The sequence below is a fragment of the Pan paniscus genome, chromosome 20, assembly GCF_029289425.2.
Source record: "Pan paniscus chromosome 20, NHGRI_mPanPan1-v2.0_pri, whole genome shotgun sequence".
NCBI lineage: Eukaryota > Metazoa > Chordata > Mammalia > Primates > Hominidae > Pan > Pan paniscus.
In genome coordinates, this window is record NC_073269.2 from 24,378,310 (window position 1) to 24,400,053 (window position 21,744).

The 21,744-nt window shown below is 55.5% G+C and overlaps 1 protein-coding gene across 3 annotated transcripts; it reads left to right on the plus strand.

The window, feature by feature from the left end:
• Window positions 1-29: 29 nt before the first annotated feature.
• YJEFN3 (YjeF N-terminal domain containing 3) lies at window positions 30-21,661 on the plus strand. 3 transcript variants are annotated; one of them, XM_055104080.3, is made up of 7 exons: window positions 30-372; window positions 10,229-10,307; window positions 11,328-11,399; window positions 11,748-11,817; window positions 12,054-12,163; window positions 13,411-13,564; window positions 16,677-16,781. In XM_055104080.3, exons 1-7 carry the CDS (start codon window positions 30-32, stop codon window positions 16,764-16,766), a joined length of 918 nt encoding a protein of 305 aa, XP_054960055.1. In that variant the 3' UTR covers window positions 16,767-16,781. The 3 variants fall into 3 exon arrangements, with proteins under 3 accessions (XP_054960055.1, XP_008969225.2, XP_008969227.1); XM_008970977.4 differs by lacking the exons at window positions 30-372; window positions 10,229-10,307; window positions 11,328-11,399; window positions 11,748-11,817; window positions 12,054-12,163 and adding exons at window positions 12,608-13,038; window positions 19,113-19,223; window positions 19,416-19,529; window positions 19,608-19,758; window positions 21,399-21,661 and having other exon boundaries at window positions 13,411-13,560; window positions 16,677-16,785; XM_008970979.4 differs by lacking the exons at window positions 30-372; window positions 10,229-10,307; window positions 11,328-11,399; ... (1 more) ...; window positions 12,054-12,163; window positions 13,411-13,564 and adding exons at window positions 12,884-13,038; window positions 19,113-19,223; window positions 19,416-19,529; window positions 19,608-19,758; window positions 21,399-21,661 and having other exon boundaries at window positions 16,677-16,785.
• The last annotated feature ends 83 nt before the right edge of the window (window positions 21,662-21,744 follow it).

The following is a 21,744-nucleotide window of genomic DNA, read 5'->3' on the forward strand; positions in this document are numbered from 1 at the left end:
CAGAGGCAAGGTGAACGCGAGGGCCTTTAATGCAAGAACCAAGGCGAGTCACGCCCTGTCTGGGCAAAAGAGGAGTAAAGACCCCTCAGCTGCAGCCCGGCAGCGCATTCCTACCCAGGGTCCGCCGCCAGAGCTTTCCCGCGCGGTCGGATAGTTACACTACTGTCCGGGGCTTCCTAGCGCTCCAGCGCACCATCTCAAGTGCTTCCGCCACACTCATCATGGCGGTGGCAGTAAGTCACTTCCGCCCGGGACCGGAAGTGTGGCATACTGCGAGCATGGCGGCGTCAAAGGTGAAGCAGGACATGCCTCCGCCGGGGGGCTATGGGCCCATCGACTACAAACGGAACTTGCCGCGTCGAGGACTGTCGGGTCAGTATCACTCTGCGCCGGGGTCTCAGAGTCTGGGCACTCGGGGCTCGGGGGCGGGGTTCCGGGGACACAGGCGGGCCTCAGTTTTCCCGGCGGTGTGACCGGAGGCGGAGTCCGGGGATCCGTCATAGCTTCTGTAATAACGCTAAGTGCTGCAGTTTGTTGAGCGCTTTCCCAGCTCCTCTTCCTTCTCGTAACAGCCCAGGAAATCGGTCCCTCTAGTTATTTACGTTTTACAGTGGGTTAAACTGAGTCATAGCCTGTGCTCTGGCCCTCAGCCACCCTTGGATTTCTAAGATGGGGAAACTGAGGCCCAAAGAAGGCCGCGGCTCCCCAAGGCAAGGCTGAGGCCGCAACCCGGAACCTGGAGGGAATTTACAAGATGTTCTATGCAGTGGTTCCCTGCTGGCAGCCACCGCCTGCATGGTGTCCCAGGAATCCATATTCTTAAAATTTTCAATTTTTTTTTTTTTTTGAGACGGAGTTTTGCTCTTGTTGCCCAGGCTGGAGTGCAATGGCGCCATCTCGGCTCACCGCAACCTCCGCCTCCTGGGTTCAAGCGATTCTCTTGCCTCAGCCTCCTGAGTAGCTGGGATTACAGGCATGTGCCACAACGCCTGGCTAACTTTGTGTTTTTAGTAGAGACGGGGTTTCTCCATGTTGGTCAGGGTGGTCTCGAACTCCCAACCTCGGATGATCCGCCCACCTCGGCCTCCCAAAGTGCTGGGATTACAGGCGTGAGCCACCATGCCCGGCGTAAAGTTTTCAAATGTTTAACACGTTAAATTTTGTTATCGGGCTCAGCACAGAAAATTGAAAAAGAGAACTTAAAAGGCGCCCATACTCAGTCCCCAGGTTAACAGACAAATAGAAACTTTTAAACGTAATCTAAGAGTGAATACATACATTTCTTTTTTTTTTTTTAAGACAGGGTATGGTTCTGTTGCCTGGGCTGGAGTGATCTCTTGGCAACCTCCGCCTCCTGGGCTCAAGCCATCCTCCCACCCCAGCCTCCTGAGTAGCTGGGATTACAAGCATGCGCCCAGCTTTCTGTATTTTCTATAGAGATGGGATCTCGCCATCTTGCCCAGGCTGGTCTTGAAGTCCTGGGCTCAAGTGATCCACCCACCTCGGCTTCCCAAAGTGATGGGACTATCAGCATGAGCTACCGTGCTCGGCAGAATGCGTGTCTCTTAACAAATCAAACTTTACATTTAAATTACATGTTATGCACATTATTCCTCAATTTTAACACACACACAAAAATGAGCATGGTAATTAAAAACGTAATAATTCAGACAGTAGAAAAATCAGTGTGAGGTGAAAAGTCCTCCCCAGCCCCTTCTTGGTTTTTTTATTTTTTATTTCTACTTTTTGTAGAGACAGGGTGCAGCTATGTTGACCAGGCTGGTCTCAAACTCCTGGGCTCAAGTGATCCTCCAGCCTCAGCCTCCCAAAGTGCTGGAATTACAGGCATGAGCCACCGCGGCCAACCTCCTCTTGTTGTTCTTGTATCCCAGAACTGAGATTGGCAGACTTTTTCTATAAAAGGGACAGATGACAAGTATTTTGGGTTTGGCTGGCCAGAAAGTTTCAGTTACTGAGACAACCATTTACAAATGGAAAGTGTTCTTAGCCTGGGGGCTCTACAAAAACAGATTGCCTGTGAGCCAGGTGGCTCATGCCTGTAATCCCCACACTTTGGGAGGCTGAAGCGGGAGGATGGCTTGAGCCCAGGAGTTTGTGACCAGCCTGGGCAACATAGTGAGACCCCCACCTCTACCAAAAATTAAAAAAAAAAAAAAAGAGGCTTCAGGCTAGATCTGGCCCATGAGTGCTGTCCCAGAACACATTGGAGGAATATAATGCATTCTATTTCCTCATTTTTCTTTTTTCTTTTCTTTCTTTCTTTTTTATTTTTTGAGACAGAGTCTCATTCTGTCACCCAGGCTAGAGTGCAGTGGCCCGATCTTGGCTCACTGCAACCTCCACCTCCTGGGTTCAAGCAATTCTCCTGTCTCAGCCTCCCGAGTAGCTGGGACTACAGTTGGATGCCACCACACCCGGCTAATTTTTGTATTTTTAGTAGAGATGGGGTTTCACCATATTGGTCAGACTGGTCTCGAACTCCTGACCTCAGGTGATCCACCCACCTCGGCCTCCCAAAGTGCTCATAGTGCAGGCACGACCCACCACGCCTGGCGTTGTTTGTTTTTTGGTTGTTGTTTTGTGTGTGTGTGTGTGTGTGTGTGTGTTTTTTTAGACCAGGTCTTGCTCTGTCACCCAGGCTGGAGTGCAGTGGCGTGATCTCGGCTCACTGCAACCTGTGCCTCCCAGGTTCAAGCGATTCTCCTCCCTCGGCCTCCCTAGTATCTGGGATTACAGGTGCGCGCCACCATGCCCTGCGAATTTTTTTTTTTTTTTTTTTTTGAGATGGAGTTTTCACTTTTATTGCCCAGGCTAGAGTGCAATGGTGCAATCTTGGCTCACCGCAACCTCTGCCTCCCAGGTTTAAGCGATTCTCCTGTCTCAGCCTCCCGAATAGCTAGGATTACAGGCATGTGCCACCATGCACAGCTAATTTTTTGTATTTTTAGTAGAGATGGGGTTTCTCCATATTGGTCAGGCTGGTCTCAAACTCCTGACCTCAGATGATCTGCCCGCCTTGGTCTCCCAAAGTGGTGGGATTACAGGTGTGAGCCACTGGGCCTGGCCTAATTTTTTTTTGTATTTTTAGTAGCGACAGGGTTTCACCATGTAGGCCAGGCTGGTCTCGAACTCCTGACCTCAGGTGGTCCCCCTGTCTCAGCCGCCCAAAGTGCTGGTATTACAGGCATGAGCCACCACGCCTGGCCGAGTCTCATTCTTCTCAGGTGTAACCTGGGCTACCCCACCCCTTCAGGTGTGCAGCACAAGGTCTGTTTCCAAATGTGCACCTGTGTGACCTGCAGCCAGACCAGGCCACAGAAGGACCTCAGGCCTGGAGGCTCCCTGAGCTCCCTGCTTCCAGCATCTCATTTTTGTATAAATACCCTGGTCCTCTCCCAGTTCACCACAGAGCAGTGGCCCCCCCTGTGCCAGACAGTGCCCTAAATACCACTGCCTGGGGTTGTGTCTCCTAATGGTGTGGACTTTTGTTACAGCACATACACACCCACCCCAGCCTTTCCCGGTGGAGGAGTGAGGAGGATACCCCTATGCTGGTGTGCTCTTTGTTTATGGCCCTGCTTTCATTGTTTAGTGAGCACATGGTTCCGGGCCCTGTCCCCAAGCGCTCACAGCTGAGCTGAAGAGATACAACACATCATGCCAGGATTTCTAGTTGTTGGTGAGGCCTGGGATAACCTGGGCCCACTTAAGCCAGGATGTGCCAGGAGGACCTCTCTGAGAAGAAGCCTGCTCTGCAGAAAAAGAGCAAATACACAGGCCCTGCCTCCTCTCCCTCTGTCCTCCTCTCCTGCCTCTCCTGAGCCATGGTCCACAGTGGCCTTCCCACCAGACCTACTTCTGTGCTACTGTCCAAGGCCTGGTGGCCCCAAGCCTGGCACCCACTCCCTTCTGTCTGCCTGGGTCAGCCATTCACTCACTGCCAGCGTCCCAGGACATGATGGGCTGGCTCAGGCTGCTTTTTGTTCTCTTTTTTTTTTTTTTTTGAGACAGAGTCTTGTTCTGTCACTCAGGCTGGAGTGCAGTGGCGCGATCTCAGCTCACTGCAAGGATGGTCTCGATCTCCTGACCTCATGATCCACCTACCTCAGCCTCCCAAAGTGCTGGGATTACAGGCATGAGCCACTGCGCCCGGCTGGCTCAGGCCCCTTTTAATCCATGCCGCTTCTGAAGTGACTTCCACCCCACCTCCTCCACTATCTCCCACACCCAGTTCTCCTGTCCCCACTCCCTCCTGAGCCTAGCAGGCAGCCCTTTCCTTTTCATCTTGTGTCTTTAATATATTTATTGAGGTTCCAATACCATACCACACAACTCACTCATTTAAAGTCTGTCCAATTTAATGGCTGTGAGCGGTGGCTCATGCCTGTAATCTCAGCCCTTTGAGGACAAAGCGGATGGATCACCTGAGCTCAGGAGTTGGAGACCAACCTGGCCAACATGGCAAAACCCTGTCTCTACTAAAAATACAAAAGTTAGTCGGGTATGGTGGTGCACACCTGTAATCCCAGCTACTTGGGAGGCTCAAGCAGGAGAATCGCTTGAACCTGGAAGGCGGAGGTTGCAGTGAGCCAAGATCTTGCCTCTGCACTCCAGCCTGGGCAACAGAGTAAGACTCCATCTCAAAAATAATAATAATAATATAGTGAAGTGTGTCCAATTTATTGATTTTTTAGTATATTCACAAAGTTGTATGGCCATTGCCATGATCAGAATTTAGACCACTTTCATTACCCAAAAGAAACCCCGTCTTCCCTATTAGCAATCATCCCACCCCTGGCAAACACTAATCTGCTTCCTTCTCTGTGGATTTGCCTGTTCTGGCCATTTCCTATCAGTAGAGTCATAGACCGTGTGGCCTTTTGTTTCTGGCAAATTAATATCCAGCACCAAGTGTTGTGTTTTCATTTTTTGATGGGCACTTGGGTCATCCACCTACTCTTTGGCTGCTGTGAATAATGTGAGTATGGCTGCCATGAAGATTCATGCTGTACAGGTGTTTGTATGGATGTAGATTTTCATTTTTCCCTTGTGAACTTTCCCCTAAGAGACAAACCACTGGATCATATGGTAACTTCGTGTTTAACATTTTGAGGAACTGCCAAATTGTTTTCCAAATTGGCTGCACCATTTTGTGCTTCCACCTGCAATGTATGAGAGTCCCAATTTCTCCACGTCTCAACAACACTGATTATTTTCCATTTTTTTGATCATAGCCACCATCCTAGCGCATGTGAAGCGGTATTTCGTTATGGTGGAGTTTTTAAAAATTCTTTTTGGGTCTTTTTTTGCTCAGTTTTCTGGGCATTGATCGTTGATTTGCATATCACTGCTGGCTGATGATGTCGAACATTTTCTCATGTGTTTTATTATTTTTATTTTTTATTATTTTTTTCAAGAGATGGGGCCTCAGTGTTTCCCAGGCTGGTGTGGAACTCCTGGGCTCAAGCTGTCCTCCCGCCTCAGCCTCTCAAAGTGCCGAGATTCTAGGAGTGAACCACCACCTTTGCATGTGTTTATTGGCCATTTGTATGTCTGTCTGTGAGAAACGTGTATTCAAATCCTTTATATATTTTTAGTAGGGTTTTTTGTTTGTTTGTTTGTTTGTTTTTTTGAGATGGAGTCTTGCTCTGTCGCCCGGGCTGGAGTGTAGTGGCACGATCTCGGCTCACTGCAAGCTCCGCCTCCCGGGTTCACGCCATTCTCCTGCCTCAGCTTCCCGAGTAGCTGGGACTTCAGGCACCTGCCACTGCGCCCGGCTAATTTTTTGCATTTTTAGTAGAGACGGGGTTTCACTGTGTTAGCCAGGATCGTCTCGATCTCCTGACCTCCTGATCCGCCCGCCTCGGCCTCCCAAAGTGCTGGGATTACAGGTGTGAGCCACTGCGCCCGGCTTAGTAGGATTTTTTAAATTATTGAATTATTGAGTTGTAAGATTGTGTATACATATGTTGTCTTCTCAGCTAATTGATAGTTTCATTTACAGCACAAAAGTTTTTAATTTCAGTAAAGTCCGGGCTGGGCACGGTGGCTCATGCCTGTAATTCCAGCACTTTGGGGGGCAGAGGCAGGCGGATCACTTGAGGTCAGGAGTTTGAGACCAGCCTGGCCAATATGGCAAAACTCCATCTCTACTAAAAATACAAAAATTAGCCGGGCGCGGTGGCGGGCACCTGTAGTCCCAGCTACTCAGGAGGCTGAGGCAGGAGAATGGCGTGAACCCGGGAGGCGGAGCTTGCAGTGAGCTGAGATTGTGCCACTGCACTTCAGCCTGGGCCACAGAGTGAGACTCCATCTCAAAAATACATGTATAATAATAATTTCAATGAAGTCCAATTTCTGTATTTTTCCTTTTGTCACTTGTGCTTCTGGTGTCATATCTAAGAAACCTAGTTTGAGGTCACAGAGAGTGACTTACATTTTCTTCTAAGAGTATTATAGTTTCAGCTCTTACGCTTAGGTCTTTGATCCTTTTTTTTTTTTTTTTTTTGAGATGGAGCCTCGCTCTGTCGCACAGGCTGGAGTGCAGTGGCGCGATCTAGGCTCACTGCAAGCTCCGCCTCCCAGGTTCACGCCATTCTCCTGCCTCAGCCTCCTGAGTAGCGGGGACTACAAGTGCCAGCCACCACGCCCGGCTAATTTTTTGTATTTTTGGTAGAGACAGGGTTTCACCGTGTTAGCCAGGATGGTCTCGATCTCCTGACCTCGTGATCCGCCTGCCTCGGCCTCCCAAAGTGCTATAATTACAGGCGTGAGCCACTGTGCCCGGCAGGTCTTTGATCCTTTTGAGTTAATTTTTGTGGATGGTATAAAGAAGGAATGCATCCTCATTCTTTAGCATGTGGCTGTCTGGTTATCCCATTTGTTGAAAAGACTGTTTTCTCTCCCATTGAATTATCTTGGCACCTTTGTCCAAAATCAATTGACCATAAATGTGAGGGTTTATTTCTGGACTCTCAGTTCTGTTCCATTGATGAACATCTCTGTCCTATGCCAGTGCCACACTGTCTTGTACACACAGCTGTGGGATAAGTTTTGAAATACTGAAGTGTGAGTCTTTCAACTTTGTTCTTTTTCAAAATTGTTTTGGCTATTCTGGTCCCTTGCATTTCCATATGAATTTCCCAACCTGCTTGTCAGTTTCTGCAACAGGAAAAGAAATGGTTGGGATTCTGATGGGGATTGTGTTTCAAATCTGTATCAGTTTGCACAGCGTTGCCATCTGCACAATGCTAAGTGCTCCAATTCTTGAACACAGGATGGGTTTTTATTTATTTTGGTCTTCTCTTAAGAATGGCCAAGGCCGGGCTCAGTGGCTCATACTGGTAGTCCCAACACTCTGGGAGGCTGAGGTGGGAGGATTGCTTGAGGCCAGGAGTTCAAGACCAGCCTGGGCAACATAGCAAGACCCTGTTTCTATGAAAAATATATTTTTTGTTGTTGTTGTTTTTGTTTTTGGTTTTGTTTTTTGAAACAAAGTTTTCTCTGTCACCTAGGCTGGAGTACAGTGGTGCCATCTCAGCCCACTGCAACCTTGACTTCTTGGGCTTAAGTGATACTCCCGCTTCAGCCACCCAAGTAGGTGGGACCACAGATACGTGCCACCACATCTAGCTAATTTAAAAATATGTAATTTGGGCCGGGCATGGTGGCTCATGCCTGTAATCCTAGCACTTTGGGAGGCCGAGGAAGATGGATTTACCTGAGGTTGAGAGTTCCAGACCAGCCTGGCCAACATGGTGAAACCCCGTCTCTACTAAAAAATACAAAAATTTAGCTGGGCACAGTGGCGTGCGCCTGTAATTCCAGCTATTCAGGAAGCTGAGGCAGGAAAATCACTTGAACCTGGGAGGCGGAGGTTGCAGTGGGCTGAGATCGCACCACTGCACTTTAGCCTGGGCTACAGAGCGAGACTTTGTCTCAAAAAATAAAATAAAATACGTATTTTGTAAATGTTTCACTGTGTTGCACAGGCTAGTTGCAAACTCCTAGTCAAGTGATCCTCTCACCTCAGCCTCCCAAAATGCTGGGATTACAAGCGTGAGCCGCTGCGCCCAGGTGAAAAAATTTGATCCCACCACTGCACTCCAGCCTGGACAACAGAGAGAGGCCCGGTCTCCAAAACCAAAAACAAAAAGAATGGTCCACACACCCTTTTGTGCGTGCCCCTCACCATGTTCCCCACCAGACTAGCAGTTCCTAAGACACAGACTCTGAGGCCTGGGGCCTTGGCCCCCCTGTGGTTGGCGAGGAGGAAGAGCCCTGTGCAGGCTGCATGCAAATACAAGAGGCCCTGCATTGTTTCTGTCATCTCATACATCTCTGTTCTATGCCAGTGCCACGCTGTCTTGTACACACAGCTGTGGGATAAGTTTTGGAATTTATTTCTTCTTTGGAATTTATCTTACAGATGGGCCTGCGTATGAGTGCGCGGGTGTGAGGGTGCAGGTTCTCCCCAAGGGCCCATTTTCTGCACCAGAAGGCTGAGGGCAGCCCAAGTCTGTCCCCTGGGTTCTCTGTAGCCGTTGAAAATAATGAGATATGGCCGGGCACGGTGGCTCACGCCTGTAATGCCAGCACTTGCAGGTGGATCATGAGGTCAGGAGTTCGTGACCAGCCTGGCTAATATGGTGAAACCCTGTCTCTACTAAAAATACAAAAATTAGCCAGGCGTGGTGGTGGGCGCCTGTAGTCCCAGCTACTCCGGAGGCTGAGGTGGAAGAATCGCTTGAACCCAGGAGGCAGAGGTTGCAGTGAGCCAAGATCTTGCCACTGCACCCCAGCCAGGGCAACAGAGTGAGATTCCGTCTCAAAAATAAATAAATTAAAAAAAAGAAAAGAACGAGATATGACCAGCCTGGGCAATATAGCAAGACCCCATCTGTACAAAAATGAGTTAACTGGACATGGCACATACCTGGGGTCCCAGTTACTCGGGAGGCTAAAGTGGGAAGATCACTTGAACCCAGGAGTTGGAGGCTGCATTGAGCCATGATTGCGCCCCTGCACTCCAGCCTGGGTAGCAGAGTGAGACCTTGTCTCAAAACCAAAAACCAAAAAAGGAAAAAAAAAATGAACAAGGCAGCTGATGAAACCTCCCATGTGCTAGACAGGAGGCTGAGAGCTGGGAGCTGGCCCTGAGCACCCTGGGCCTCTCCAGAGATGTGCCTCTGAGCCCGGACCCAGCACACACTCATTACCTGTAGTATGGAAATGTCTTAGCCCTGACTTGGGCTTCTAACAGGTTAAATAACCAGGTACAAATTTGAGCCAGTTTCTCATTTATCTCCGGGTCTAGCAGAGGTGCCCCCGTGAGCTCCATGCTGGAGCAGAGCTGAAGGCAGAAGAGCATGACAGGTGCAGAGCAGGGCCCGGCAGGCACAGAGTAGCCCCAGCAGGCATAGGGCAGGGCCCAGTGCCCTGGAGGCCTGGAGATGGCCTTGCCTTCCACCTGCTGGTCATTTCCTGGGTGTTCACTGGAGCCCGGCCTGCCTGAGCTTTTCATTCATCCCACCAAGCGCAAAGCCTGTCCAGAGAAGAGACTGGGGCTGGAAGGATCTGGAGGGTGCAGGGTGAGCCTGGGAGCCAGATCCCAGACAGCCCAGGCCTCTCTGAAGATCCCAGTGGGCCCCCAGCCTGTCAGTCAGGATTAGAGCAAGGCCCCACTGGTGCTCAGTAAATATTCATGATGGCCTAGGTCCTTCCTGGGGTGCAGGGCAGGGGGCTTCACCCTGCAGAGCCAAGAGGTAGCACGGCCACCCCTAGAGTCCGGGGGCTGGCTGGGCAGCCCCCACAGGGCACTGCCTGTCCCTGGCAGCTGTGTGCAGCCCCCGCAGGGCAGCACGCGGAACTGTGGCCCAGGTGGCTGGGAGCCACCATGGACACTGTCAGAACCGCCCTCCCACTTCAGGGCCAGCCTGCCGCCCAGGGTCCAAACAGCCTTCTAGAACACGATGGAGCTGGGGCCCCCCTAGCAACCACCATCTAGACCCTCAGGCCTCCTGAGGTTGCTGCCTGGCTTGTACCTTTCAGAAAACCCCTGGCATGGGGGCAGAGGTGTCACAGTCCAAGCAGCCTCACTCCTGAGAAGCCGCCAGTGTCCCCTGATTGCAGAGTGGGCAGCGCCTGGAGCTGTGGAGGAGGGTGTCTGGGGGCGGGCTGGCCCGCTGAGCAGCGCCTCTCTTCACAGGCTACAGCATGCTGGCCATAGGGATTGGAACCCTGATCTACGGGCACTGGAGCATAATGAAGTGGAACCGTGAGCGCAGGTAGGGCCCCTGGTGGGCGTTGTCTGAAAGTCCCCCCACCCCCCGGCCAGTTGTCGGGGTCCTGTAGCATTCCGCTGTTGTCCGTGCTGGCGAGGGGTGAACGGGCCCCTTGGACTTGGCCGTGCAATCCCAGGCCCCAGAAAGTGCAGATCCAGACCCAGCACTTCCACTTCTAGGCTCTGTCCTCGAGATGTCTCCATGTCTGCAATCCCAGCACTTTGGGAGGCCAAGGTGGGAGCATTGCTTGAGCCCAGGAGTTCAAGACCAGCCTGGGCAACAGAGGGAAACCCTGTCCTCGCCACCCCAAAAAATGTGTCTAGTGAGGAGGGTTGGGACCCGTGGATCCAGGTTAGGACAGGATATGAGTGGGGGGCCTGCCTCGGGCCCTCTAAGCAGGATTTTGTCAGAGGTGACCAGGCTCAAACCAGACCACACCAGGCAGTGGACACACAGGGCCAGATGAACTAGGGCCAGGCGCCCCCCTCTCCCTGTGTCACAGGCTGGGCACTCCTTCCCCACCCCTCCCCCCATCCCAGCGCAGGCCAGGCAGGACTGGGAGATGGGGGTCATTGCAGGGAACTTGGAAACTGCCAGAAAGCAGGGAGAAGAAAGGAAAGATTGTGGCCCCGCCTGCCCCAGCCTCACACACTGTGATTATTTTGAGATGAAGGGGACGTGGTTTTGTGAGGCCCAGAGCCCCGTGATGAAGTCACCCCCTCTTCGTCGCGATCATCAGGCAGAGTTATTTTTAGGATAAAAAAAGTTTTTAATTGAAAAGAAAGTAGAAAGCCAACAGTCTTGTGGGCAGTCACCCGTGCAGCTGCCTGCACCCGCCCTCCTCTCAGGCTCCTGGTGGGCTCTGCCCACGGCCCTTGCCCTTCCCGCGACCCTCGCCCTGCCTGCCTCCCCGCCCCCCTCCGCCTCTTCCCCCAGCAGCACCCTGGCCCCTGAGGTCTGTGCTGCCTGTGCTCCCCCGACCCAGCCTGGTCTGACCTGAGTGTGGGTTTCGGGCTTTCACAGGCGCCTACAAATCGAGGACTTCGAGGCTCGCATCGCGCTGTTGCCACTGTTACAGGCAGAAACCGACCGGAGGTAGCACCGCAGGGGCCAAGGTCGGGAGGTCACTGGCCGGAAGGCCCCAGGCTGCAGGGCCTGACCTGCATCCCCGAAGGTGGCCAGAATGCACGTGGGGGCCATCACCCTGTGCCGTCAGCTGCATCCTCAGGCGTGGAGACTTAGTGGAGACCCAAGGGGGCGAATCGGAAGGCTTCCTGGAGGAGGAGGCAGCACTGGGGTTGGGGCAAGAGAAAAGCTAGGAGTTGGCTGGGGGAAAAGGAGACAGGGTCGGAGGGAGGCTTGAAGGGGTGCTACCAGGGGCCCTAGGCAGGGGCCCCTCAGGGCACTGAGGCCCCACCCCCACCATCGGCCCCATCCCCACAGGACCTTGCAGATGCTTCGGGAGAACCTGGAGGAGGAGGCCATCATCATGAAGGACGTGCCCGACTGGAAGGTGGGTCCCGGCTGGGAGGGCAGAGGTGCCAGCCACGGCAGAGACAGGGCCTGGGGTTGGGGAGCTCCCACAGCTTTCTATAGAAACCCCAGGACCAAGGGGGTGGTGGGTGCCAGGTCCCACAAGGGAAGGCTGTAGCGCCTGCCATGCACAGGGGCCACTGGTCCTGGGGGATGGGTCCTAGCAGGCTGTATATGGGTGGCTGTGCCTCTACCCATACCCCACTGTCCCCACAGGTGGGGGAGTCTGTGTTCCACACAACCCGCTGGGTGCCCCCCTTGATCGGGGAGCTGTACGGGCTGCGCACCACAGAGGAGGCTCTCCATGCCAGCCACGGCTTCATGTGGTACATGTAGGCCCTGTGCCCTCCGGCCACCTGGATCCCTGCCCCTCCCCACTGGGACGGAATAAATGCTCTGCAGACCTGGCCTGCCTGTTTTCCTGGGGACTGGGGGAGAGAAGGGGGAGAGGGCCCAGCTAGGCACCACCGGATCACATGTAGCATGGGGACGCAGCAGATATGCACAGGGTGACCTCAAAACACACCTAGGGGCTGCCCCTGGATCCACTGGCGGCCTCCTCTCTGCCTCTGATATACCTGGACTCTCCTGCCTCCCTTTTGAAACCATGCCTGTCAGCAGCCCACTTACCTCTCCAGGCTGGGGGCCCCTGGGTCAGCTTTGGGTCAGACCTTCTCCACGGAGGTGTGGAGAGTGGGGGGAGGCTTGACCTCCCGGATGCAAGTGATCCTCCCGCCTCAGCCTCCCGTGTCACTGCGATTACAGGATTACAGGCGTGAGCCACCATACCTTGTGCAGCCCTGCCAATTGTAGGCATGGCGAGGGTATTTGTCTGCGGAGGGGCTCCTCGCTCCCTGAGAGGGAAGCTCAGAGACACGGGGATATCTGCAGGGAAAGTAAGTCGGGGGAGGCAACCAAGATTGGCCAGGTGCTTCTGCTGTGGGCTCCTGGCACGAAAGGGTGAAGTCCGTCTGAGTCCACCGACCAATGGTGACGCGCAGCGCCTTCGCGGCGCTTCCTGATTGGCGGGCATGCAGGGTGGGCGGGAGGGAGGAGAAGAGGGGGCGCCCCCTCCCTCCACGGATGCGCTTAAAAGGCGGTGGCGGTGGCGGCAGCGCCCGGCGCCCGGGCTCACCTCGGCCATGAGCAGCGCAGCCGGCCCAGACCCGTCGGAGGCGCCTGAAGAGCGGCATTTCCTCAGGTCAGCTGGGGAGAGGGACGCTGGAGACGGGCATGGCTCCCATGGGGCCAGGAGCAGCCTGTAGGACCGGAGGCAGGGTCATAGCTGGGACAGAATGGGGTCCGGGGACTGGAGACGGGCACAGCCGGGATGGAGGTTCAACGGCAGAGGCATGACCACGGTGGGGAACCGGAGGCAGGGATATGGCCAAGACGGGCTTGGGAATCCCGGGAATCCGAGAGCCTCCTGGCATCTTGCTGGAGACACTAAGCTGCGTTGCTGGGGAAACTGCCTCCGGGGCAGCCCGCCCCTCATGAATGATTCATCAGCAGCGCTGGTCGCTCCCCCACCGAACCCCAACCGTGGCCCACCCCCACTCTCCATCTCTCCCAGGGCCTTGGAACTGCAGCCCCCACTTGCCGACATGGGAAGAGCTGAGCTTAGCTCAAATGCTACCACCTCCCTTGTCCAGAGGAGGAAACAGGCCTGGGGAAGGCAGTCATGGCTAGAGCAGATTTGGAACGCAGGGCCTGTTTGCCAGAGGTTGGTGAGTTTGGGATCTAGAACTGGCGCCGTGACTGTGACTCTCACCTCATCCTTCTCAGCCTTTGTGACATGGGACCCCAGGCAAGGCTGTTGACCTCACTGTGAACCAGATGCGTCCAACAGCTCCTGCCCACTGCCCACCTAGCAGGGCACGTGTCCCCTCAGCCGATGTCCAGACTCAGTCTAGGGAAGAGTGTTCTAGGAGCTGTGACTTCACCTCGGGGTGAAGGGGTGAGGTGAGGGGGGCCTCAAATGCTAAGTGAGGGGAGTGAGGGGGCTCTCAGGGGTGGGTAGGAGCCAGAACGTAGTGGGGAACTGGCTGACGAGGCTGGAGGCACAGAAGGGCCTCTTAGGCATGGTGAGGAGTTTGGAGTTTGAATGTTCCCAGAGCCCTCGGGAGCCATCAGCAGGTTTGGGACCCGGTGATGCAATCTGGTGTTCAAGTTTTCAAAGCCCCCCAGGCTCATGTTGAGTTTGGGGGGCAGGAGGCTGCTGTGCGCGGCCAGGTGATCCCCCGTGGTGGTCTGGTGGGCAGAGGTGTGAGGTGGAGAGAAGCAGGTAGGACTGAGAGCAGGGTGAGTGTGGCATGGCCACCCTGGCCTGAGGTTTCACCTCCCAGAAAGCCCCCTCTTGGAAGCATTTGGCGAGTGTCAGGCCCAGTTCCCTTTGGACCCAGGCCACTTCAGGCCTCCTGGGTCTGACAGGGAAATCCTTGGGGCCTTGAAGCTTCTCTCATCTGGGGGCCGAGATTCGGGATAGCAGAAGGCACCACTGAACACCCCCAGAATCCCACAACAGCAGAAGGGACCTGCCCTGCCTGCCACCCTCCTTCACCAGGCTCCAATTCCCACGCAGCCTCCCACCCCCACCCCACAGCTGCTGCTGTGCCCCACCCCCAGGTTCCTAACCTGGACGACCCTCTGCCCACAGAGCCCCCATTATTCTAATGACCAGTTAGGCAGGAAGAGAATGTTCCAAGTGGCTGCTAGAGGCCAAAGCTTTGGGACAGAAGAAGAGGAATGCATCGCCCTCCCGCCCTCCACTTCCTCCCTGCACCCTCCTGCGGGGGCAGCAGTCAGAGCTGTCACAAGATGGAGGTGGAGGAATGAGCCATGTTCCCAGCCTGCCAGATTCCTCACCCCAAATGCAAACGCACCTTCTCCTATGTGCTTTCCTGGGAGCTGCGCTGGCCTGCCCCGGGGGGACTCTGTCTGACTTCACCATGAGCTCCTTTTCCTCACCCCGTCCTTCAACTTCATCCTATGTCAGCTGCAGACAGGCTGAGGTTTGAATTTGGCTCTGTTTACTGGGGTGTCCCAGGGCATGTGACTTTCCTGCCCTGAGTCTCTGTCTCCCTCTTTATGTGTGGACCCCCGAAGTGTCCTCTTCACCATGTTCCTCAGTCTGGGATTTGAGGCTCTGCCTGCCCTGTCCCCTTGATCACTCTGCTTCAGCCTCCCTTCTGCCCCTTGAACATACTAGGCTCCTCCCCACCCCAGGGCCTTGGCTTTTGCTATTCTTGCCCCTGCATTACCTGCCACGATGTGCCAGGCTTCCTCCTCCAGGAAGCCCTCGCTGACTCCCATCCCATAGCAGTCCTCCTTCTCCTGCACTCTGCCTACCCGGCCTTATCATGCTGCAAAATTGGCCAGAGGGCAGACATCTCCCACTCAGAGAGTTGAAGGAAAGAGTCTCAGGATTCATCACCCCAAAACATCCACCATCTGTAGGTCTGGCTCTATGTCTTTGTTCATGTCCTGTGGCTCTGGAGACACCAAGGGGGAAAGACGCAGTTTCCCGACTTGCTTCCTGCATGATCCTGGGCAAGCCACTCGGCTTCTCTGAATCATTAGTTGTTTTTCCAACTTTTCTAGGCCTGGCTCTTTTTATTTATGTTTGTGTTTTTTATTATTATCTTAGAGACAAGGTCTTGTTCTGTCGCCCAGGCTAGAGTGCAGTGGCGTGATCATAGCTCACTGCAGCTTCCACCTCCCAGATTGAAGTGATCCTCCTGCCTCAGCCTCCTGGGTCACTGGGATTACAGGTGTCCACCACCACGCCCAGCCTAGTCTGACCAATTGTGTAGGTCACCCGAATATTCAGTTTTGCTCCGAGAGGTGGAGACGGACCCCAGTCACTCAGTGAAGTGGATGGCAGAGCTTCACCTCCAGCTAAGTAGCCACATTTTCTGGCAACAAATAACCTTTTTTTTTTTTTTTTTTTTTTTTTTGGAGATGGAGCCTCACTCTGTCACCCGGGCTGGAGTGCAGTGGCACGATCTCGGCTCACTGCAACCTCTGCCACCCGGGTTCCAGCGATTCTCCAGGTTCAAGCCTTAGCCTCCTGAGTAGCTGGTACTGCAGGCACCCACCACCATGCCTGGCTAATTTTTTGTATTTTTAGTAGAAACAGGGTTTCACCATGTTGGGCAGGCTGGTCTGGAACTCCTGACCTCAAGTGATCCACCCGCCTCATCCTTCTGAAGTGCTGGGATTACGGATGTGAGGCACCGCGCCCGGCCTGGCCACAAATAATCTAATTATGTCACTGCCCCTGAAAATCGGTCACCAAAGGGTCTCATAGCCCCAGGCCCCAAGGCCACCCCGCTGAGTGTGCCATCAAACACTGCAGCCTTAAAAACCCATGGACCCCAGATGCCCCCAGTGCTGTCCACCCCTTTCAGCGTCCTGAAGCTTGTTCAGTGGCTCCCACTGCCTGAAATCAGCCCATTGCCCCCATCGAAGTCCTTCATGCTCCATTCCCCTTTCTTGGTTCCCTCCGCCTTGGGAGCTGGGGACGTCTAGGTCCGTTTCCGTGTCCCACGCTTTGGAGCAGTAGAACCAACGCGCGGCCAGCGCATCTTCTGCCACCAGAGGGCGCCCGCGCCTCGGGCTTTGGCTCCCATACCGCGGCCCGCCAGGCCTCGATTCAACCCGCGCGTCGCACGGTGAAACTGAGGGCATCCCCAGCTCAAGGCTGCAGACGCTACGCGGGGGTACGGGGTGGGAGGGTGGCTTTGGGACCGGGTTCAGAAGCTTGGCGGAACATTTCTGGCTCCATCTGAGGCTCTGTCTCTGTGTGTCTCTGAGTGTCCCATCCCACTCTGTCCCCAGCACCGCGGAGGCAGCCGCCCTGGAGCGGGAGCTGCTGGAGGATTATCGCTTTGGGCGGCAGCAGCTCGTGGAGCTGTGCGGTCATGCTAGTGCCGTGGCTGTGACCAAGGTACCTGACCCCTGACCCCCAACCCTGACCCCAACCAGACGGCCAACTCTCCTGAGCTGCATGACTCCTGTGACCAGGGTGGTTCAGCCCTCAAGAACTCCCTTTTTGCTTGGGCCTACCCCAGCCTGATGGGTAAACTGAGGCCCAGAGAGGCTCATGGCTGGTACAGGCCAGATGGGGACCTGAGACCCCTGGTATCAGAGAAGGCCAGGGTGGAGGTTATTGCAGGGACAGTGCCGCGACCCTGGAAGTGCAACCCCTCCTGCACATGTGACCTGCCTGCTTCTGCCACCTCCTGGGTCTTGGGCACCAGGGACATCTGCTCCTGCGATCTGAACACCCCTAAACAACCCTGTTCTGCAGGTGGGGAAACTGAAGCTCAGAGGTGGTGAGGGGCCTGCCCTGGGTCAGAGGGGGATGGAAGCAGAGCTGCCACCCAGGTGTGTCTGGCTCTGGAGTAAACCCCCACACCTCGAGGGGCCAGGAGGATGACACAAGGGTGATAGCAATAATCATACTATGGAGTGCTTCACCGTGCAGCCAGCAGTGCTGTGCATCAGTTTCCTCTGCAACAGCATAATAAATGGTACTGACGAGTCAGTCCCTAAACGCGAACACCTCAGAAAACTGTCCCATACAGTCGAGGCTCTAGCGTGACTGCCTCCTCTTCCTCCCCCGCCCTCCTCATCCCCCTCGCCTTTCTCCTCCTTCCTTCTCCTCCTGCCCCCTCCTCTTACCCTCCTCCTCCTTTCTCTCTCCCTCCTCCTCCCCTTCCGCCCCTTTCTTCTCTCCTTTCTCCTTCCTCTCCCTCCTCCTCCCCCTCCTCCTGTTCTCCTTCCTCCTTCCCACTTACCCTACCTCCTCCCCATCCTCCTCCTCCTCCCCATTCTCTCCCTCCTCACCCCTCCTCCTCTTTTTCTTCTTATTACCACGGTATACTTTTTAAAAACTCAATGTTTTTCTTCATGTGGACTTAAATGTTTGTATTTCCAAATGAAATAGATCCCGGGTGAGGCGCCCAAAGGAGAAGGAAAATCAAAACCCAGAAAGAAACCCAGTAGTCACCACTCGCCTGGCGCTCAGTGGCCAACTGTCTGGTTTTTGCACTGAAAGCCCCTTGTCTGTCCAGAAGCCCCTCAGTCCCAGTCTTGGGTCTTGGGCTCTGGGCCCGGTGTGGCTGGGATCGCAGGCATGTTCATGGCAGGTCAGGACTGCGCTAAGCCTTTGGGGAGGATACTTGAAAGGGGAGTAATCTGCTGTCTGTGTGGTTGGAGCTTAAAGTACAGCTGGGGCTCAAGAGACACCCAGAGTGCCTGTCAGGCGGTGGCACTGTCATCGCATTTGATAAAGGCCAAACTGAGTCTGGGAGAGAAGGGGCTGGGGCCACGCAGAATCAGGGCAGGGCTGGGGCCAAAATGCCTGGAGAGACAGAGTCTGAGAGATACAGAGATGGCCAGAGACAGATGGAGAGAGACAGATAACAGAGAGATACAGAGACAGCCAGAGACAAATGGAGAGAGAGAGACATACAGAGAGAGAGACAAATGGAGAGAGAGAGCCAGAGACATACAGAAAGACAGAGACACTAGAGTCTGAGAGATACAGACAGACACAGAGACAGCCAGAGACAGATGGACAGAGAGACACAAAGAGAGCCAGAGACATACAGAGAGACAGAGACACAGAGAGTCTGAGAGATACAGACAGACACAGAGACAGCCAGAGACGGAGAGAGACAGAGACAGACAGACAGAGACACAGAGAGTCTGAGAGATACAGAAACAGCCAGAGACAGGTGGGGAGAGAGACATGAAGAGAGCCAGAGACATACAGAGAGCCAGAGACACACAGAGAGACAGAGACACGGAGAGTCTGAGAGATACAGAGAGACACAGAGACAGCCAGAGAGAGACAGAGAGGCCCCAGGGCATCGTGGCTAAGGTTGGGCTCCCCTACTCCACAGCCTCCAGGAGGGGCTGAGGTCTGGAAACATGGGCGGGGGTGGGCCCGCGGTGAGAAAGGTGGAAGAATGTCTGCAACTCAGGCGGAGAATAAACAAACCGCACTCCGGGCGACAGGCAGTGGCTGGATGCACGTTTTTCCTGCACCGACCTGGCAGAGCCTGAGACCGGGCCTCTGCATCTCCAGTGGGGAAACTGAGGCCCCAAGAGGCCCAACCCCTCATCCAGAACACCTCACCTCCTGTCCTATCCTGTTGCCTCCAGGCCCAAGCCCCATCCCTTCCCCTACTCCGGGCCTCAGTTTCCTCTCCAGGCAAGGAGGAATCTGGACTGTGCCTGTGCCTTTGCTGTGTCCCCCACCACCAGGCGTTCCCGTTGCCCGCTCTCTCCCGGAAGCAGAGGACGGTGCTGGTCGTGTGTGGCCCGGAGCAGAACGGGGCAGTGGGGCTGGTCTGTGCCCGGCACCTGCGGGTGTTTGTAAGTAGCAAGGACCCCTTCGACCTCCCAAAGTCCCTGCCCCTGCAGAAATCACTGCCTTCTTTTGACAGCTTCCCAGGGGGACATTGACGCAGGGCCAGGTTATAGAATATGCCCAGTGCTTGTCCCAGGCAGGGTCTGGTGCTGGTGACCAGGTCAGGGGAGTCTGACCCCCTCTTCTCCCACCCCCAGGAGTACGAACCCACCATCTTCTACCCCACACGCTCGCTGGACCTGCTGCATCGGGACCTGACCACCCAGTGCGAGAAGATGGACATCCCCTTCCTGAGCTACCTGCCCACTGAGGTCAGCGCTGGGCGGCAAGCGAGGGGGACATGGTGTGCAGTGGCCCTGGGCCGCCCTGACCCTGCCTGCCTTCCCCAGGTGCAGCTCATTAACGAAGCCTATGGGCTGGTGGTGGACGCCGTACTGGGCCCCGGCGTGGAGCCGGGCGAGGTCGGGGGCCCCTGCACCCGCGCGCTGGCCACGCTCAAGCTGCTGTCCATCCCCCTCGTGAGCCTGGACATCCCCTCAGGCATGCCAGGCAGAGGGGGGCACATTGGGGCCTGGGGGGCTTGGGTGGAGGCCCCTGTGCCCCAGCTCCTGGTCGCCCCTGCCTGTCCGAACCTCAATCTCCCCAGCTTGGATGGACCCACACTTGGCTGAGGCTAAGGGTCACACCCATCCCTCTGATGGGGAAGATCGAGGCTGCCACCCCAGGTGACCCCAGGTCTCCTCTTTCCTCCACCCCAGTGCCCAGCCCACATGCCCTCTGCCCACCCCTGGCCCAGTCGCCTGGGCAGACGTGAGCTCACTCGGCAAAGGCCGCGCCCGCCCTGGCTGCCGCCCCACGCCTGTTGGAACCATTAGGCGACAGGCAGACGGAACAAACAGCCGCTGGCCAGCCGGACCCTCCGTGGGGGTGGCTGGACTCTGGGGGATGTCCCCTGGCTCTCGGGATCCCAGGGACATCCCAGCAGGTGCCACAGAGCAGGGGCACCAAGGGAGGCGGCGTGCTGTCTGATCTGAGTAGGGAGGCTGCAGGCTCAGCCTAGGACAGAGAGGGTGGCTCTGTCACGTCAGAGGGGATGGTTAGGAACCTCTAGTCTGAGGGTGGTGGCTAGGGTCAGAGAAGGATTAAAGTCTGAGGGAGGATCCAGTGTCTTCTGGTGAGTGGCCCCAGAATCAAGTCAGAGATAGGAGAGAAGGCAAGGCTCCTAGGCTGAAAGTGGAGGCTCATTCAAGAGGTGACGGAGGCTGGGTGCAGGGGTCACACCTGTAATCCCAGCACTTTGGGAGGTCAAGGTGGGCGGGTCCCCTGATGTCAGGAGTTCCAGACCAGCCTGGCCAACATGGCGAAACCCAGTCTCTACAAAATACAAACATTTGCTGGGTGTAGTGGTGCACGCCTGTAGTCCTAGCTACTTGGGAGGCTGAGGCAGGAGAATCGCTTGAACCCGGGAGGCAGAGGTTGCTGTGAGCTGAGATCGTGCCACTGCACTCCAGCCTGGGCAATAGAGAGAGACTGTATCTTAAAAACAAACAGGCTGGGCGCGATGGCTCACACCCGTAATCCTAGCACTTTGGGAGGCCGAGGTGGGCAGATCACAAGGTCAGGAGTTCGAGACCAGCCTGGCCAATATGGTGAAACTCCATCTCTACTAAATATACAAAAATTAGCCAGGCATGGTGGCGTGTGCCTGTAGTCCCAGCTACTCGGGAGGCTGAGACAGGAGAATTGCTTGAACCCGTGTGGCGGAGGTTGCAGTGAGCCGAGATTGCACCATTGCACTCCAGCCTGGGTGACTGAAGACAGAGGCTGGGTCAGATGGAGGAGGGCGATTGAATAGTAGGATAGGAGCAGAAGCAGAAAGTCTGAGTGCAGAAGCTCTGGTCTTATTGGGAGGGAAACACCTCCAAGGACTGGGAGAGACTTGTCTGAGGGCGGAGGCAGAGTTCTAGGGGGCGACAAGTCTCACCAGGACCCATGTGCCAGAGAGAAAAGGCTGGGTCTGATGGGGGAGGGGAAGTGGGGGGTGGGGCAGCAGGACTCTGGTCTGAGGGCAGAGGCTCAGTGTTGGAGGGGAGAGGAGAGGAGGCAGGGACAGGATGGACTCTAGGCTGAGGGCAGGCCACCCTCCCAGTTCCCAATCCCCCCGGACCCTCCTCCCTCAGGCTGGGACGCAGAGACCGGCAGCGATTCGGAGGACGGGCTGCGGCCTGACGTGCTGGTGTCTCTCGCGGCGCCCAAGCGCTGCGCTGGCCGCTTCTCCGGGCGCCACCACTTCGTGGCCGGCAGGTTCGTGCCCGATGACGTGCGCCGCAAGTTCGCTCTGCGCCTGCCGGGATACACGGGCACCGACTGCGTCGCGGCACTGTGACCGCCACCCGCGCCCACACCGCAGGGACCCTCGCCAATAAACAGCCCTCCCACCACCGCCGCCTCGCCTCCGCCTCCTTTGTGCACCGGGCCCGCTGCGGGGGTGGGCGCACTCGAAGAGGGACTACACACGGTCCCTGG

What these genes read in the sequence shown, in the direction of transcription:
- YJEFN3 (XM_008970977.4), top strand. Translation starts at nt 12,869, where the DNA reads ATGCAGGGTGGGCGGGAGGGAGGAGAAGAGGGGGCGCCCCCTCCCTCC. An exon ending in GTGCCGTGGCTGTGACCAAG is followed by an intron (nt 16,786 to 19,112) that starts GTACCTGACCCC and finishes CCCCACCACCAG; the next exon opens with GCGTTCCCGTTGCCCGCTCT. An exon ending in GAGCCTGGACATCCCCTCAG is followed by an intron (nt 19,759 to 21,398) that starts GCATGCCAGGCA and finishes CTCCTCCCTCAG; the next exon opens with GCTGGGACGCAGAGACCGGC.